Source organism: Talpa occidentalis, unplaced genomic scaffold, assembly GCF_014898055.3.
Source record: "Talpa occidentalis isolate TD23 unplaced genomic scaffold, MPIMG_talOcc4v2.1 talOcc4.2, whole genome shotgun sequence".
NCBI lineage: Eukaryota > Metazoa > Chordata > Mammalia > Eulipotyphla > Talpidae > Talpa > Talpa occidentalis.
Genome location: NW_023602073.1, coordinates 14256593 through 14274703, shown reverse-complemented (window position 1 = coordinate 14274703; position 18111 = coordinate 14256593). Strand labels below are relative to the sequence as shown.

The 18111-nt window shown below is 40.3% G+C and overlaps 1 protein-coding gene across 1 annotated transcript in view; it reads left to right on the top strand.

The window, feature by feature from the left end:
- LOC119253514 (cytidine monophosphate-N-acetylneuraminic acid hydroxylase-like) overlaps positions 1-17503 on the top strand; it is a 123427-nt gene extending 105924 nt beyond the window's left edge. Inside the window, exons 12-15 of the mRNA XM_054697867.1 lie at positions 634-802; positions 6848-6963; positions 9757-9851; positions 12529-17503. Of these exons, the coding sequence (XP_054553842.1) occupies positions 634-802; positions 6848-6963; positions 9757-9851; positions 12529-12563 (415 nt within the window). The 3' untranslated portion in view covers positions 12564-17503. The remainder of the gene's footprint in view (positions 1-633; positions 803-6847; positions 6964-9756; positions 9852-12528) is intronic.
- The last annotated feature ends 608 nt before the right edge of the window (positions 17504-18111 follow it).

The window sequence follows — 18111 nt, the reverse complement described above, 5'->3', positions numbered from 1 at the left end:
TTCCTTACCTTGCAAATTTATAATTGCATTTGATATCTCATTACTAGTAGTACTTAAGATAACGCTAACCTTCTCTTCTGTATTATAAATTTGTCTGTAGAGCTGGGGTGGTACATGTCACCCCTTTATAGGTGTACTGGCTTCATTTACCCTCCCCGAAAAATCCTCTGCTAATGACCCAGCCCCTTCCTCCCCTTACCCTCTCCCCCAGGCCCAGTTCCCTCTGGTAACCAGTACATTTTTCATGGTGTCTAAGAATTATTTTTGCTGTGTTTTGCCAGTTTGTTTTCTTTGCTTATTTGTAGTCCACAAATAGGTGAAACCATCCAGTATCTGTCTTTTACTTTCTGACTTACTTCACTTAATATAATCAGCTCAAGATCTGTCCATTTTGTCCCAAAAGACACTGTTTCATCTTCCTTCTCCGTGAATTTGATTGAAGTTAGTGATAGGGGGCAGTCTTGCTAGTGTCGAGGACTAGGATTTGAGTGTCATCACTTCAGGAGGGTGGAATGAAAGGAGGGGAAGGGATGGGGGACAAAGACAGAGTAGAGATTCGTTTCTATATAAATTCCAATTTTTTGCTGTCACTTAAGGGCCTTGGGGTCTTGCACACTGTAGAGCTTTTTAAAGACCTTGGACACAAATTGATAGACTTCTTCCCTTTTCCCATGTTCATTTGCAGATGATTGAGACTGATGAGGACTTTAACCCCATTCCTGAAGGATACGACTATTTGGTTGACTTTCTGGATTTATCTTTCCCAAAAAAAAGACCAAGCCGAGACCATCCCTATGAGGAAGTAAGTGACAGCACAGTGGATGTGCTCCTCCCCCTGCTCGTCCTCCTGCGTTCCCCTCCCTTCTTTCCCTGCCTCTCCCTGTCCTCTTTACCCTCCTTCCCTCTCCTTGTCTTCCCCCTCCTCCTGCCTTCCCATCCTTACTTCCTTTCATTTTAAATAAACTTTCTATCTTAGAATAACTTCATATTTACAAATAAATCGCAAGGAGAGGACAGAGAATGTAGTTAACATCTTTTGTCACTATGGCACCTTTGTCACAATGAGCCAGTGTTGAAACCTAAATCTTAACCAAAGTCCATACGGGCTGCTTTTTCAGTCATTTGCAAAAATTGGCTTCTTTTCCTGCTTACTTCTAAACAGATGCCCCTCCACAGCTGTTACTAGAACAAGCATTGACCTCTGCCCTCCTGTCGTTTCTCTCCATGCAGTCTCTTCCCAGGCGAATTCCAGGTGACTCTGTAAAGGGAGTTTAGTCAACATAAAGCGAGCTTGTTTCCACTTTAGCAGTATTTTTGTGCAAGTCCAATAATATAATATATGTGAGCATTGCATGGTAATTTTCAAATCTCTACGAATGTGTGAATCATTAAATCTGGACAATATATAGTCAGTCCTTAAACTTATTACATGTATCATATAAATATGTGATGCCAAACTTAGAGACTTAGATGCCTCTTTTGTAATAAATGTATCTTTAAACTACATTTTGCTCATTTGACTTGTATTTTTATGTTCAGAAAAGTACTTGCCATTGTAAAGAATACTATGCTGCAACTTCAGCAAGACCAATAATTCACTACCTACTTTATGGGTTTAAATAAACTGTATTTTCACATAGTCCCTATGTGAAGCATCAATTTGAAGTGAAATGGAGCTGTTAAATGTATTACTTTATTTAACAAACACTGACATAGTTTGTTGTGAGCCAGATGCAATTTTAAAATACTTTATAAATATCATTATGTCACTTAATCAGAGGTAACTGTTAAGGTGGAGAAAATTCTCTACCAGTAGATTAAATGAGGTGCCCAAGGTCGTGTAGCCAGTAAATTGTGGTGCAGGGGGTGAACCTCAAGTAGTCTGGCCCCAAAGTCTGTATTTTCCCACTGTTGTTGTTTTAAGTCTGAACTTACAAAAACTATAAAATGAGCTATCTGTTAGCCTTAAAGGAGATTCATCTTTGGAATTCTTAAAATAACAGTTTAAACCATTCAATTGAAAACATCACTTTTTCACAACTTTTCAGAAAATAAACCATGGGGTGCCTCATCACACGCACCTGGACATGAGGGTCTGTGAAGTGGCTCTCAGAGCTGTACTCTCCCAGGATTTAGTGAGATTTCCGTATGTGGAGTTTGCTTACAGCGCCATGCCTGTCCTGAGAAGAGAAGCATATCTTCTTGCCCCCTGTAGCCTACTCCTGTTGCCTTTTTTTTTTTTTTTTTGCATTATTAATTGCCTTTCAAACTCATAAGTAATTTTTCTATCTTAAGATAGAAAATAAAAAGACTTTATGTCTTTCCTAGGGTTCTGGTAGCTCTCCACCTTCCTGATCCAATCTGGATGGGCTCCTCTAGCTCTGCTGCAGATCTGTTACCATGAGTCATCTCTTCCAGACCCACCCCGTGTCTTCACCTTCTTGCCTTTACTCTTCTGTGGGACTTTCTGCTTAACTCATTGCCAAAGAAAGGGTGCACTGAACAAAGCTTTTAAGCACTTTCCTATCTCATGTCACTTGAAGGTTTTCTAGAGACACCTGAAGGCATTGCTCCTTTGGTTCTAGTTGCATGCAGCTTTGCTTACTCCAGGCTGATTTCTCTTTCTTTGTAGGTGACTTAGAATGTTTATTTAAAAAAAAAAAAAAAAAAAAAAAAGGTTTTTCAAGCTGATTGAGGAGTCTCTGCACCTGTGAAGAATTTTTTATCCACTAGGTTTTACTAGAAAACAGGGCTCACACAAACTAGGTCAATTCTTGTAACTAGGTGAGCTGTATTGCATGGAAAGTAAATGCCAAGTTGATATCATCAGTAATGAAACACATTTCCAGTTTTCTAATTCAAAGAAAAAGGAATAAAATTCTTCTTTAAATTATACAAATAAATTTATGCAAATAAATAAATTCATGATTAATACAAATTATTACTGTTTTTCCATATTATTATATCATGGACAGAAAAAATGCAAACACAATTTAGCTCTGCTCACAAAGTGCAATTTAACATTGTTGCAGTCATGGTCAGCTAAAATGAAATGTTTTCCTTGAATTCAAAAAAACGCACAAAAGAGTATCATTTCAAAAAGAACACCTTAAAATTATGTTAATCTCCAATAGTGCATTTAAAGCAGGAAGTTGCTCAGTCTGCTGCTTGGACTCTGCTGCTTGGATCAGAAAGTTCCTGCAGTGTGCTGCTTGCTCACGGTAGTGGCTATGGCTACTACTTCCTGAACAATAAAACTGACCCCCTTCCTGAACAATAAAGAATGCTTATGTGATGAATGGGGTGACACGTTTCCTCATAAAAACTGTGTAAAACCTTACGGAGCTCAGATTTTTAGGACCTATCCCACTGAGCCCACTGGTGTGACAATTAAATCTCTCTCTCCACCTCTCTGCATGCCATCTGATTTCTCTGGGAAATTGCCATAACATTTTTGGTTCCCTGACCGGGAATCCAGCCACAGTGGCCACTTTGGCCACCAGTCTGGTGTTGGGGCTGTGCCTAGTGATTCTCCCTTGAGTGAACGAGGTGGTGCACCAGCCGCACCTCATCAGGTCCTCCTTCCTGAGGTGAGCAGAGCTGGGGCAGCACCTTTATACCTTACCCGGACTCACAGAGAGAGGTGGAAAGACAGACCCCATCAGGACTTCTGGATAAGGTAAGGCCCTGGGCCCTGGTTCTAGTTTAGTTCATCTCAACAGACAGGAGAGCCTGATAACCTCTCATGCCCCCTTGCAGGGCCAGGTAGAGTTTCCTGATGGGTGGAATGCATAACTTCTGTTTGTGTGTGTGTGTGTGTGTGCACGTGTAATGGTCCCACGGTTATGGGATCTGACTGGTCTTGTTCTGCGGTTCCGTGACATCATAAGGCCTGTCGGTGACCTTTTTCGAAGGCTCCGGCCCAGGGCTTCTATGGGCTCACCACAAGCTAAGATGCGTCTGAAAATCCCGCAAGGGATGCAGCCAGACAAGAATGTGATTGTTCCCCCCTCCCGTTTTGTCACAGCATCGAACACAATGGAAGTGATTCAAAAAGAAACTCCATTGGGGTAGCCCTCACAGCCGAACTCTGGGTCCTCATCCGCACCTTTCAACTGGCAAAAGACCTCTCAGTTATAGATTCTCGCTGTGTGTTTACCACCATGCACGTGCATGGGACATTTTAGATGCAAGAGGGAAAGAGCTAAAGTCCTTCACTTGCTAGAAAGCAGCCTTGTGTCCAGCCAAAGTGCAGTCATTCACTGCCAGGGACATCAAACAGGAAAACTTCCTGCAGCGTGCTGCTTGCCTGCAGAAGTAGCTATGGCTACCTCGACCCCCGCCCCCTTCCCAGACAATAAAGATTGCTTATGCTATGACGATGGGGTGACAAGTTTCCTCATACAAACTGTATAAAACCTTAATCTTCCTGCAGTTTGGAGCTCAGACTTTTGGGAACTAGCCCACTGAGCCCGCAGGTATGACAATTAAATCTCTCTCCACCCCTCTGCGTGCCATCTGATTTCTCTGGGAAATTGCTGTAACACATTCAGTCCTATGTAGAAAATTCTTGAGTTCCATCAGTTAGCATGAGTCAAGAGCTATATGTGTATTTCCAGATTACTATACTAGGTTTGGCTCCCTCCCTCCTTCCCTGTCCCCTACCAGTTCCGGATGCCATCCATACCTTAGACTTTGAAAGGAGGAAAAAAATTCGGTGAGAGCACTATAAAGGGAGGCACTTACTCATCATCTCAGGGATTCCAGTATTCATCTGGCAACAGAAACTGAAAGAGCAAAACAGAAACTTAACAACAGAAACTCAAAAATCCAAGTACAAATCAAGTTCCCCAAACCAAGGAAAGATGACAGCAGAGGGATCGAAACCTGGTGTCACTGCCTCATGCAAAAACATGTAAGAGGCTGCCGGTTACCTTGGAGCTTCCAGACTGCATTGTCGGTGCTCCCAGAGGGCTTTAATCATCAAAGAGAGTGTTTCCCAAATGAGACCTTCCTTAGTAGGAAACCAGAACCTTGTCATTCACAAGCATCAAACAACTCCAGAAATTCAAATGACAAACGTGCCCCAAACAAATAGTGTAGACAAAAACTCTCAGCAGCAATCCCTTTCAAAGGGGATAAGAGCTCTTTAAATTTTCTGATCCAAACCTTACAAAATCCATTCACTCCAAAACTCCATGAGGGCTACACTCATAATCAACAGTTATTTCTCAATCATGAGGCTTCATTTGGCTTAGTTGGTCTTAACCCCCCAGGTAAGAATTTTCTAATTAGAGCAATTAATGAACCATTGTTGGCCACATCCTGAGTTGTGAAAACAACCTGATGATCTTCAGACCTACAAGCCAGCAGATATCAGGAAATGGTCACAAATAAAAGCCCAGAGTCACAGAATTTAACATATGCTAACAAAGAATCACACAAACTGAAAAGCAAAAATCTCAGGAGATCAAAAGGAAAGAATCAAGCTTCTGAGTTCCAGACATCATTATAGAAACCTTAGATCTCAGATGGAAAAGAGAGAGGTTCCTTTACCACAGACCTCAGATGGACATGATCTTGAACCTTGAAAGCCTAGAAGGTTGCCATGTGGTTTCAAACATCATCTTGAGAGTCCATAGAAAGCAAAGAAACAAAACTGCTTACTTCCATGCAGAAAGATACCCATAAAATAAAACCTCTGAATTAGTGACTGGAAATGAATTGCACACATATACATAAAGTCTCCATAAGTCAAAGCCAGTTTTTCTAATCTAAGAATATCTGAAACAAAGAGATTCACAAACACACTAAACAAAAACCATGTTTGCTCTTAGGGTAGTCAGTGCTGTGGGGAAGCTTCCCTATAGGGCTCCTTGGATGGCTTTTTCCAAGTCAGGAAACCAAATTTGTAACTGCACAACCCACGGGGTCTGAGAGACCCCAAATTGTAAAGGGTAAAGCCTGTTTTGCATATTCTGAGGGTCCAGCTATCTGTATACACAAAAGCAAAGAAAGCAGATACTTTGTATGCACAAGAATATCTTTAATCAATGGGAAAATTCAAAGGCTATAGAGAGAAGAAAGGATTTCAAATAACCAATTTATGATCAAACTCCAAAATTACCCATCCCCTATGGGCAAATGCCCAGCCAAATAGGCTCAGCCCAAAGTGGCACAGTGGAGGCCCAAAAACTGGCCACAAGTGTAAGATACTTTCTGTTGGGGAACCCCAAGAGGGGGTTGGCAAGTCCTAGAGAACTGGGAAGAGATACCCAAAATTCAAAATGTATCATATATCCACCATGATATATGATAACACATATATCACATGATAACACATGCCATTGTCTCTGCTAAATGGCTAAAGTCCCAGGAGCAGCCTCTCCACATGTGTCCCTCATGTGTCCTGCCAAGTGTCTCTACTTCAAGTGTCTCCCTCCTCCTTTGTGCCACCTCAAGTTATGTATCTACCTTGCTCCTTCCCAGCTGCCCCCATTCCAGAAGTCTGGTTCATGGTGCACTGGGAATTGTAATCCAAGGTTGGGGAAATGGTGTCTCTTCAGTGTGCTGAGGTTCTGCTCCCCCTTTCATAGAGATGCAGTTGTACCCAATCCAGCAGTCTGTCTCTGTTCTCAGCTACTGTGTGCCCTCAGCTCCCGAGTCATTTCCTGTTTTCCTTCCTCGGTTTCTGCTGAATTCAGGGCTTTGATAACTACTCCATTGTACTTTCCTCTATGACCCCCTAGCCTCCCTGCCATCACAGGCATCTTCTTCTCCCAGGGACATGAAGGTTGATACTCTGCTGGCTGGGTCGGCTCTGCTAGTTGTTGCTTATCTGTTTCAGATTCGGAGCCGGGTTGATGTCATCAGGCACGTGGTGAAGAACGGTCTCCTCTGGGATGATCTGTATATAGGATTCCAAACCAGGCTGCAGCGGGATCCTGACATATACCATCATCTGTAAGTCTGATGTCAGGGTGCAAAGGAAATCATCCTGTATATCCCTCTGGGCTCATGTAGGCTGGCAAATAATGAGCAAACATCAGACAAGTTGATAAGAGAAAAAAATCAAAAAGAAGCTTAATAATGTACATACCACATATACATGGGAGAGACCCCAGCATGACCAAGTAGCTTACTCATGTGGCCTCAGATGCCATTCTTAAATAGCTATTTAAGAGGAGCTTGGGGGAAAAAAAGAGGTCATTTAGGGAGTTTATTGAGAAAGGTACATTAGACAAAGCTATGCAGATTAATTTTGCCTTCTCCACTGAAAGCTCAAGTCTTCCCTGAAGATTAAGGGAGACACCCTTGAGGAAGAGAGGTTTTGGTTTGATTTTTTAATACATGTACATGTCTTTCACAGATGCTCTGCCTCCACCCAGCCTTCAGAGCCCCTCCCATGAAATAAATCTGAAATCTGAAATCATGAAATATGCCAAACAGATATATTTTTGAGATGGCAGATTTCTGCTTCCCCACATGGAAAACCCCTATCATACCTTAGGCCCCTAAATTGACTGCATGGATATATAAGTAGATTCAGTGACCAATTATGCCCCAAATCCTGAGGGATATGTGAGATTCCACCATTAGTGTTTCATTCCTTTGCTAGCACACTGAAAAATAAATTTGGTTAGGAAGTAATATTTTAAAGAGTCATCATTTGTGCATCCCTTCTGTAAGTGATTTTTGGAATAGAAAAGGAAAGGACATTGAGAAATGGGAAAAGCGTGTTTGCCAAGGCAAGAAAGAAGAGGGCTGGCAAGATGTCTTTGTGGAACACAGTCATTTCCCATGCAGTATTTTTGCCTGTGTCTGCTCTGAGCTTGAATTTGGTGGGAATCAATTTGTTTAATGAGAATCACTCACTGAATTCCTGCCTGTCTGCCCTTTAAAATCATGTGAATCTCTTCTTGCAAAACTGTATACATCTTTACGATTGTATTACGATACATATTCATATTTACAAAATAATCAGCATGAGGGAGAGGACTTCCCTGTCGCTATCACTGATTCTGCAACAATCAGATTTTTAAATCAGCAAACCTCTACCTCAAGCTTGCAAGTACAGACATGATTTATGATTTCTTTTTTTATTTATTTCTTTTTGAATATTTTTAAATCATCAAAAAATTTAAAGAATGGAGAAGTATATAAAATAAAAAGTAAACAACCCCCCAGTGTTCCCTTAAAAGCCTGTCTGTTTCCTGCCTCTCCCTCCACTCACTCTCCAGGATAACCCTTAATAACAACTCAGTGTGTATCATCCAAGGCCTGTTTCTGGGTATATCCACATTTCTCTAAATACAGTTGTTCTCAGAAAAATGTCCCATATTGTTGGGGGAAGGTGCTAGAGGTGGTTATTGCTGCTGTTTTTTAATGTAATCCTGAAGTTTATGTTCTGTAACTTGCATTTTTCACTCATCAATCTATCTCTGGCATCCCGCCAGGTTGGGATATTAGGTCAGCCTTAAACAGTATGTATTAATTTTGCAGTTTAAAAAAGTTTTTTTGTGTTTTTTTTTTTTTTTTACTGAATTAGCATTGTATTATAACATTATGTAAGTTTCAGGTGTTCACTGTTGAGAATCAGCATGTGCACTGCCTGCGTTGGGTCACTGCTGAAAGTCCACCCTGTCCCTCATCACACTATTGTCCCTTTCTCCCCAGTATACCCTCCCCGTGCCTCCTTCCCCCCTCTAACCACAAATTTTCAGCCTCAAACACGTTAACAACTATGGAAGAGTCCACCTCCTTTCCATTTTCAACAAAGCACATACTTTCTTGTTCTGGAAAAAAAAAGGAATGTAGCAACTTTGGGGACAGCTCTAGAGATTGTCTTAAAAAAAAAATAGTTTCCATCTTGGAAATTTTTAGGATATGGATATTACATACTATTTTATTGTATTGTTTTGATAACAAAGGTCGTTTTGTGGGGGATGCCATAATGAGTCTTGGGGAGAACTCATGGCCCAGTGTATGTTTATTGCTCTTGGAATAGGATTTATGAATTTATTAAACATTTCTGGTTAAAAAATAACATTTCTACTATAGGAAATTCTAAAATACAAAGAAACAAACAAACCCAAAAAACAAAACCAACACAACTAATCTCACCACCCAAAGAGAGCAATTTATATTTTGGCATCTACTTAATCTTTATCTTTCTATTTGCAAACACACACAAATGCACTTTTTTATAAAAATAGGGGAATACTGCACATACTTTTGTACTTGTTTACTGAACAATCATCAACCCACCTTTCCATTGTTTCTAACTTTTCACCATTTGAAACAATGATTTGGTAAATAAACACTGGGTGTGTTTTGTGCATTTTCACAGTAATGTCCTCAGGATGAGTCCAGAGGAAGGGAGTTGCTGGACCCTACAGCACACAAGGTGTTGGCCTTCAGTGCACTTTGCAAACCTATCTTGAGGAGACCAGTTTCACCTTCCCAGAAGTAACAGGAGAGCAGGACCCTCTTTACCCCCACCTTTATCAGGACCTAATGATCTTGTGCACAGAATCTACATCTACATCTTCAAACATGAGAATGCCTTAAAATAAGGCACATCACAGTAAAGTAAAAATAAGACACAGTTGTCCTGTTTTAAGGGACTGTATTCAGCACTAAGTGAACAGCTGAAACAGCACAGAAACAACTTCTTAAGGAGAGCTGAGGACCAGGTACCAAACAAGGGGCATGGAAGTTTCCCAAACATATTTCTCTGCCTTATCTCTCTTACAGGTTTTGGAATCATTTTCAAATAAAACTCCCCCTAACACCACCCAACTGGAAATCCTTCCTGATGCGCTGCAATAGCTCAGAACTGAATTTTCCAGGTAAAGCATTCTGCAGATGTGGGAGTCACTACACCCCATCATATTCTCTTTGGCATCTAAATTAAGCAGGTGCCTGTGCCTGTCAGAAAACCTAATTTAGAGGGGAATGATAGAGGTTAACAATACAAGAACATTCGAGTTTAAAAATAAGTAAAGTGAGTGAGGAGTACCTCCAGCCCAAAGTTCATAGAATGGTTGATCTGGTTGAGGTGAACACACAGCCACTGAATAAACAAAATAAAAATTATTCCAGGTGGTCAGTATGCTGAGCTAAATCCTAAACACATGAAAAGAAAAAAAAAAAAACAGCAACAAAAGCTGAAGGGAGAAAAACTAAAAGCAGAGAGAGATGGGGAGTATCACCTCTCCATTCCAACAGGCTCATTTTTAGACTGATTCGTTTGGCACACATGAGCTTTGCCATTCCTTCCTGGCACTCAGGGTGTGCCTCTGTTTAGTGAATTCCCAAACCTGTTTCCACACACTTGTTATTGAAAGCTTACATGCTATTACTGCAAAGATAGTAAATTCCCTGACTTACACATTTATATAATCGTTTATTCCACATACAGCTGTCCCGTCACATTGTAATATAGTAACTTATTGTCTCTTCCAGTCAGTAAGCTCTGAAATTTTTTAAAAATTGACACTCTTGCCCATGTGCCCCTAGTGCTTATCAAAATGCCCAGTGTACAATTTTATTCATAATAGGCATTCAAGGAAGGAGGAATAAGTGAATTTCTGTCTCTTCTGTCTCCTCTGTCAGTGTGCTTACCTCCTAACCAGACTCCCTTGTCCTTACCTCTAAAATCAGGGATCTACATAGAACTTTTTCAGTCATGAAGTACTTTGCCCCGTACTATCGTCTAGCACCAGGCTTTGCACTATATATTCTAAGTTTTTTTTCCTAAGTTTATTTTTTAAAGATTTATTTATTTATACAAGAACCGGGGTACAGGCCAGATGCACAGGAGGGTGAGAGGATTCACCAGAGACAGAGTGGGGGAGCAGAACAGGCAGACTGACACAATGTACTGCTGAGGGGTGCAGTGGGGGAGACAGGAGAGGTCTGCCACACGATGTGGGATTCTCGCCGGCTGGCTGGGATCAAACCTGTGCTGCAGAGGCTGCGGACAGCTTCACAGTGCAGCACTCAACCGTCTACGCCACCAGGGAGGCCCTGTATTCTAGGTTTTGATTATAGGCTGGATGGGATGCTGAGGGAATTCACAGACAACTATATGATAAGACAGACATGATAAACACTGTATTTTCTGTACAAAATAAGTGTTGGGAATACTCAGGAGAGAGAGATTGCCTCTGGTTTTCTGAGGTGACCAGTATGGAAGGCAATGGGAAGGAGGCAGTATTGGGAGAGTGACTCGAAGATTGGGTAAAGTTTTTGAGAATCTTAAATGCAGGGAGGAATGGTAGAAAGAACATTAAAGACCAAAAGAGTGGGTGATGGTGACGATAAAGGTAGAAAAATGCTAGGTGAGTGAGAACAGTAAGAATATTGGCAAGTTCTTTTGCTGTGACACAGGGGAAGCCTGAGTAGGAAAATAAAGAGCCAGAGAGCTCGTTGGAGATATGAGCAGCCTAATAGTTGTAAAAAGTTCAGTTGTGAGGGCCTCCCCAGGTGGCGCAGCAGTTAAGCGCCTGGCTACGAAGCTGCCCACAGCCTCTGCAGCGCCAGTTCGATCCCTGGCCTCCGGCAAGGGTCCCACAAGGCGCACAGACCTCTGCTGCCGACCGCTGCTCCCCTCAGCAGTGTACTTTGTCAGTCTGCCTGTTCTGCTCCCTGCTCTGGCTCTGGTGAATTCTCTCACCCTCCTGTGCTTCTGACTGTACCCAGTGCTTGTATAAATAAAATGAATAAATCATTAAAAAAAAAAGAAATTAAAAAAAAAAAGTTCAGTTGTGAAAAAAAGGGAAGGAGGCAGTGGATTGAGAGCTCAGAATCCAAGCTCTTGGAATGGGACAGTTCTGAAGGTGTGTCGAATGTGCTTATGTATATAAGTGGGTGAGTGAAATAGGGAAGATGAAGGTAATAGGAGTCAGGAGGTTGAGTTATCATTTTGAGGCTGCTTGTGCAAGAAGGCAGTAAAGTATGGTGGCCAGACCTCCGACTTGGAACCTAACTTTTTGAGTTAAACCTTATCTGCCATCTACCATAGGATCTTGGACAAATTACTGAACCATACTATAGCTCAGATTTTCATCTGAGTGAAAAGAATACTGTATTATTATATATAATATATAGCATATACATCCATATTTTCACATGAGTATTCTGCATTATAATTATATATTATGTATATAATATAGATGAATGAATATAGTAATAGCACTTACCTCACAGGATTATGTGCTTTGTATAGGGCACTTCTGGAAGAGTGAGGGGTACATGGTAAGTGAACAATAAATGGTAACTATGTCACCCTTATAGGTAAGCAGGGGAGTCATGTGACCTATGGTTAGTCATTTGGTGAATCTGTAAAAAGATGGGAGAAGAGTCGCATTCAATTTCATATTCTAGTTTTAGACTCTCACTTAAAGTATCATAGACCATGTAGCTTGAACTAAAGAATAAGACTTCACCCCAGTGCTATGAAAAATTAAAAAGTATTAACATGAGATTTATACTATAATTCATGAGTAATATCTTTATTCACAGAGATGCTAAGAAATATGAAAAATACAAAAATTTAAAATGGAGCTACCATACGACCGGCAATTCCACTCCTAGGGATCTACCCAGAGGACACAAATACACTGATTCAAAACAACACCTGTACACCTATGTTTATTGCAGCACTATTTACAATAGGTAAAACCTGGAAACAACCCAAATGCCCAAAAATAGATGACTGGATCAAGAAGATGTGGCATATATACACAATGGAATATTATTCAGCAATCAAAAAAGATAAACTTAGGCCATTTGCAGTAACATCAGTGGAGCTAGAAGAAATTATGCTCAATGAAATAAGCCAGAAGGAAAAAGAAGACTGTCAGATGGTTTCACTTATAAAGGAATATAGGAGAACCAAATAAGACATCAGTGTAAAAAAATAATAACAGTACAAAACACTACAAAGCAAAAACAGATAATTATAAATCAGAGACATACTGCTGGAGAGGAGGCAGGAGAGGAACCAGACGGAGGGAGGGAGGAGAACAGGAGACTATGGTGATAGTGCACAGGTGCCTTGGGGAAGGAAATTCTATAGGGACTCAATCTGAAGGGGTGGGGGGAAACAAATATTGTTTAAAAAAAAAATTAAAAAAAGATGACATTAATAAAATAATTTGAAATGCTAAAAAAAATTCAAGAATTTAATAATGTTGCATCTTGACCCAAGAAGCTTTTCCCAAAGAGACCTTACTTTTTTGACATCAGTAATAATTATATGCTTCATTTGTGATGAGATGTTCCCAATTCTTCTGTTTATAGATCACTGTTTGGCCAGATTATTAGCTATTTTGTTTATTCCACGGATAATTCTGTGTAAGCATAATGTTCCAATAGGAACAAATTTTCTATGGAAAATGTGACTTGAAGCATAGAAGAAATAGAAATAGAAAAGCTCTCCTATAAGACAATTAGGAAAAAGAAAAGGGATGGAGGAGCAGAAGTTGTCTTAGAAGGAGGGAAGAAAGTAGAGAAATAAATGAGGAACCATAAAAAGAAAATAGGAAAGAATGACATCCCCTGCTTGTGGATTGGAAGAATTAACGTTATTAAAATGGCCATCCTACCAAAAGCAATTTACAGATTCAACACTATTCCAGTAAAAATCTCAATGACATTCTTCAATAGAAATAGAACAGATACTGATGAAATTCATATGGAACCACAAAAACCACAAATAACCAAAGCCCTACTGATTAAAACAGTACTTCAAACTGTAGTACAAACTTTAAACTATACTACAAAGCCATAGTAATTTAAAAAAAAGTATGGTATTGGAACAAAAAACTGACACACAGACCAATGGAACCAAATAGAAAGCCCAGAAACAAATCCACACATATATGGACAACTAATCTTTGACAAAGGAACAAAGAATATACAATGGAACAAGCACAGTTTGTGCAATAAATGGTGCTGGGAGAACTGGACCACCACATGCCAAAAAATGAAACTAGACCACTACCTCTCACCATGCACAAAAATCAACTCAAACTGGATAAAAGATATGGACATATGACCTGAAACCACAAAATATATATAAGAAAATATAGGTAAAACACTACAAGACATACATCTCAGTAACATCTTTAAAGACACATCACCCAAAGCAAAGAAAGTTAGGGAAGAGATAAACACCTGGGATTACATCAAACTGAAAAGCTTCTGTACACCAAAAGAGACATTAACCAAAACAAAGAGACACCCTACTGATTGGGGAAAATGTTGGTACTCCATACAACTGATAAGGGACTGATCACAAAGATATTCAGAGAACTCAAATGACTCAACAAGAACAAAGTCAACAATCCAGTCAAGAAATGGGCAGAAGAACTTAAAAGACACTTCTCCAAAAAGAAAATGCAAATGGCCAACAGGATTATGAAAAAAATGTTCAATATCCCTTATAATCAGGGAAATGCAAATCAAAACCACAGTGAGATACCACCTTACACCAGTAAGAATGGCACATATCAAAACACTAGCAGCAACAAATGTTGGTGAGGATGTGGTGAAAAAGAACTCTCCTACATTGCTGCTGGGAGTGCAAACTCACTGGTCCAACCACCATTATGGAAAGCTGTCTGGAAGTTCCTCAAACTGCTAAAAATGGAGCTACCATATGACCCAGCAATTCCACTCCTGGGGGTCTACCCAAAGGACACAAAAACATTGATTCAAATGAACACCTGTACCCCTATGTTTATTGCAGCACTATTTACAATAGGTAAAACCTGGAAACAACCCAAATGCCCCAAAATACATTACTGGATCAGGAAGATATGGAATATATACACAATGGAATGCTGAATAATAATTCAGCAATCAAAAAAGATAAACTCATGCCATTTGCAGCAACATGGATGGAGCTAGAAGGAATTATGCTCAGTGAAATAAGTCAGAAGAAAACAGAAATATTGGATGGTTTCACTTATAGCAGGAGTATAGAGGAACCAAATAAGACATCAGTGTAAAAAAATAACAACAGTACAAAACACAACAAAGAAAAAAATGGAAATTATAAACCAGAGACATCCTGCAGTGGGAGAGGAAGGAGAGGAAGCAGAGGGAGGGAGGAGCACAGGGGACTGAGGTGATGGTGCACAGGTGCAGTGGCAAAGGAAACTCTATGAGGACTACACATGAGGCAGGGGCAGTGGGGAGCAAATATTGTTTAAAAATTAACAATGATGTAAAATATATATAAATTTAAAAAATAAAGAAAAGGGGCCTCCCCTGGTGGCGCAGGCGATTGAGCTCAGCGCTGTGAAGCTGTCTGCAGCCTCTGCAGTGCCGGTTCGATCCCGGCTGCCGGTGAGGGTCTACATGGTGCGGCAGACCTCTCCTGTCTCGCCCGCTGCTCCCCTCAGCGGTATATTTCGTCAGTCTGCCTGTTCTGTTCCCCACTCTATCTCTGGTGAATCCTCTCACCCTCACGTGAATCTGGCCTGTACCCCCGTTCTTGTATAAATAAATAAATAAATCTTTAAATATATATATATAGAAAAAATAGGAAAAAGAAAAAATACAATGGAATTTAAACAGGAGAATGTAAAAATACATATTTTGCTCCTTAATAGTAGATTGAGTCCCCAAACAGATTTGATGAAGACAGTTCAGTAAGAAGGGTTCATGAACTATTTTCAATTTTTGAGAAAGCATTGTTGAAACATGTGTTTCCAAGACAAAGCTGCAGCACTGTCCTGAAGGGTGAAATGTCTTCAAGATTAAAATGTTTTGATTCACTGTCAGAATTTGTTATTTAATGAAAATTATAAGTGCCAACACAGTACTGACAGAATTTGTTATGTAATACAAATTACAGATGCTAATATATTAGAGGCCTTTGATTAATAAAAATGATGAACGGGCCTCCCCGGTGGTGTGGTGGGTTGAGCGCTGCACTGTGAAGCTGTCCGTAGCCTCCGAAGTGCTGGTTCAATTCCCTGCTGGCCAGGGAGATTCCCACATGGTGAGGCAGACCCCTCCTGTCACACCTGCTGCTCCCCTCAGCAGTGTATTTCATCAGTCTGCCTGTTCTGTTCCCGACTCTGTCTCTGGTGAATCCTCTTACCCTCCCATGACTCTGGTCTGTACTCCAGCTCTTGTATAAAAAAAAAAAATCTTAAAAGAAAAAATAAAAATGGTGAACATTGGCTATAATAAAATGAATTTTGGTAATGAAAATCATTTAAAACCAATTAAAAAATCATTCATAAAGATCCCTGTATTGAAAAAATTAGGAATTATTCTGTACATTTTAAGCATTGTTTCCAAGATCAAAATAGGCCATTGATTTATTTCTGCTTATGTGCATAATTTGTTATGCTAATCAAATGATTAAGACTGATACATACAATTTAACTGTAGGAAACTCTGACACGTGATCGTCCATGCACGCATACACTTCGCTTATTTAAACATCAATCTGTTTTCTGATAAGCACTATCTCTTTAATTCTGAAGATGCAGGAATCCAATGGTTGAAATGACCTCCTTAAATGCTTAAGTGCAAGCCTAGTAATAGAACTATTAGCCATCTAATTCTCACCAACATCAAAAGTATTTGTTATTTTTGGTTTACTTCACACATTATGCTTAACAAATGCTTATAAATCAATAATTATATATATATATTAAAGATTTATGTATTTATGCATATAGGAGCTGGGGTACAGAGATGTGGGGGGTTGGTGAGAGGATTCACCAGAGACAGAGTGAGGAACAGAACAGGAAGACTGACTGAAATACACTGCTGAGGGGAGCAGCGGGTGAGTCAGGAGAGGTCTGCGGCGCCATGTGGGTTGCTCCCTGGAAGGCTGGTTATTGAACTCATGCTGCAGAGGCTGCAGACTGCTTCATAGTGCGGTGCTTAGCCCCTTGTGCCACCAGGGAGGCCCCAAGAATTATGTATTTCAGTGAATTATCTACTAATCAAAGAAATTAATCTCATTAAATACATGTGAAAATGTATTTTATTTGCAAATAAAAGTTTGTTTTAAAATACGGATTTGTTCTACATTCCTAATGTAGAAGGCCCAAATTAGGGATCAGAAAAAAAACTAAATATAATAAAGTAAAAATCAAAATCGACAGGCAACTATAAACCAGAGACATACTACAGTGGGGGGACAAGGGAGTAGGATCAAAACAAGGGTGATGGGGATTTTACGGGGACTATAATCAAGATGAAAATATATACATTGCACAAAAATGAAAAATGATATAAAAAATATATACAATAAAAATGAAATTAAAAAAATGGATTTGTTTTCTCATGCTCCTGTAATTAGTATCTCCTTCTGATATCCAGACTCAACAATTCTTTGCTAAGACCACCAATCTTTTGGTATATCTTCACTTCTTCCTCCTCTTGGAAGGTTCTTTTCTACCTGTGTATATTCCCATATCACCTGCCCACCCTCGTCTCATGTTCATTTCCCTTACTCAAACTAAAAACTATGAAATGGGGCCTCCCGGTGGCGCAGCGGTTGAGCGCTGGGTTGCGAAGCTGCCTGCAGCCTCTGCAGCCGGTTCGATCCCCGGTTGCTCCCTGGCCACCGGAGGAGGGTCCCACATGGCGCGCAGACCTCTCCTGCCGCCCGCTGCTCCCTCAGCAGTGTACTTCGTCCTTCTGCCTGCTCTGCTCCCCGCTCTGGCTCTGGTGAATTCTCTCACCCTCCCGCGCTTCTGACTGTACCCAGTGCATGTATAAACCAAACAAATAATAAATAAATAAATAAGACATGCCTCTAGAAAATTAAAAAAAAAAAATAAAAAAAAAAAAAAAAAAAAAAAATAAAAACTATGAAATGACCCTTTCTACTTTGCACCAACATCAACTCCATCAGCAAATCCCATCATCTCTGCCTTCAAAGTAGACCAATGTCTGACCATGTCCACCGCTCTCAGGACCTGGAGGAGACCCAAGAAGGCAATCTTGGCGTGAGGGAGTGTTTTCCTACTGCCATCAACAGCAATCTGCCAGTTCCAAAAAAAGGCTGAAGGGCTAAATGCCTTGAAATTTAAAGACATTCAAGGGTGGGAGGGGGGTGTTGGGGGGAGG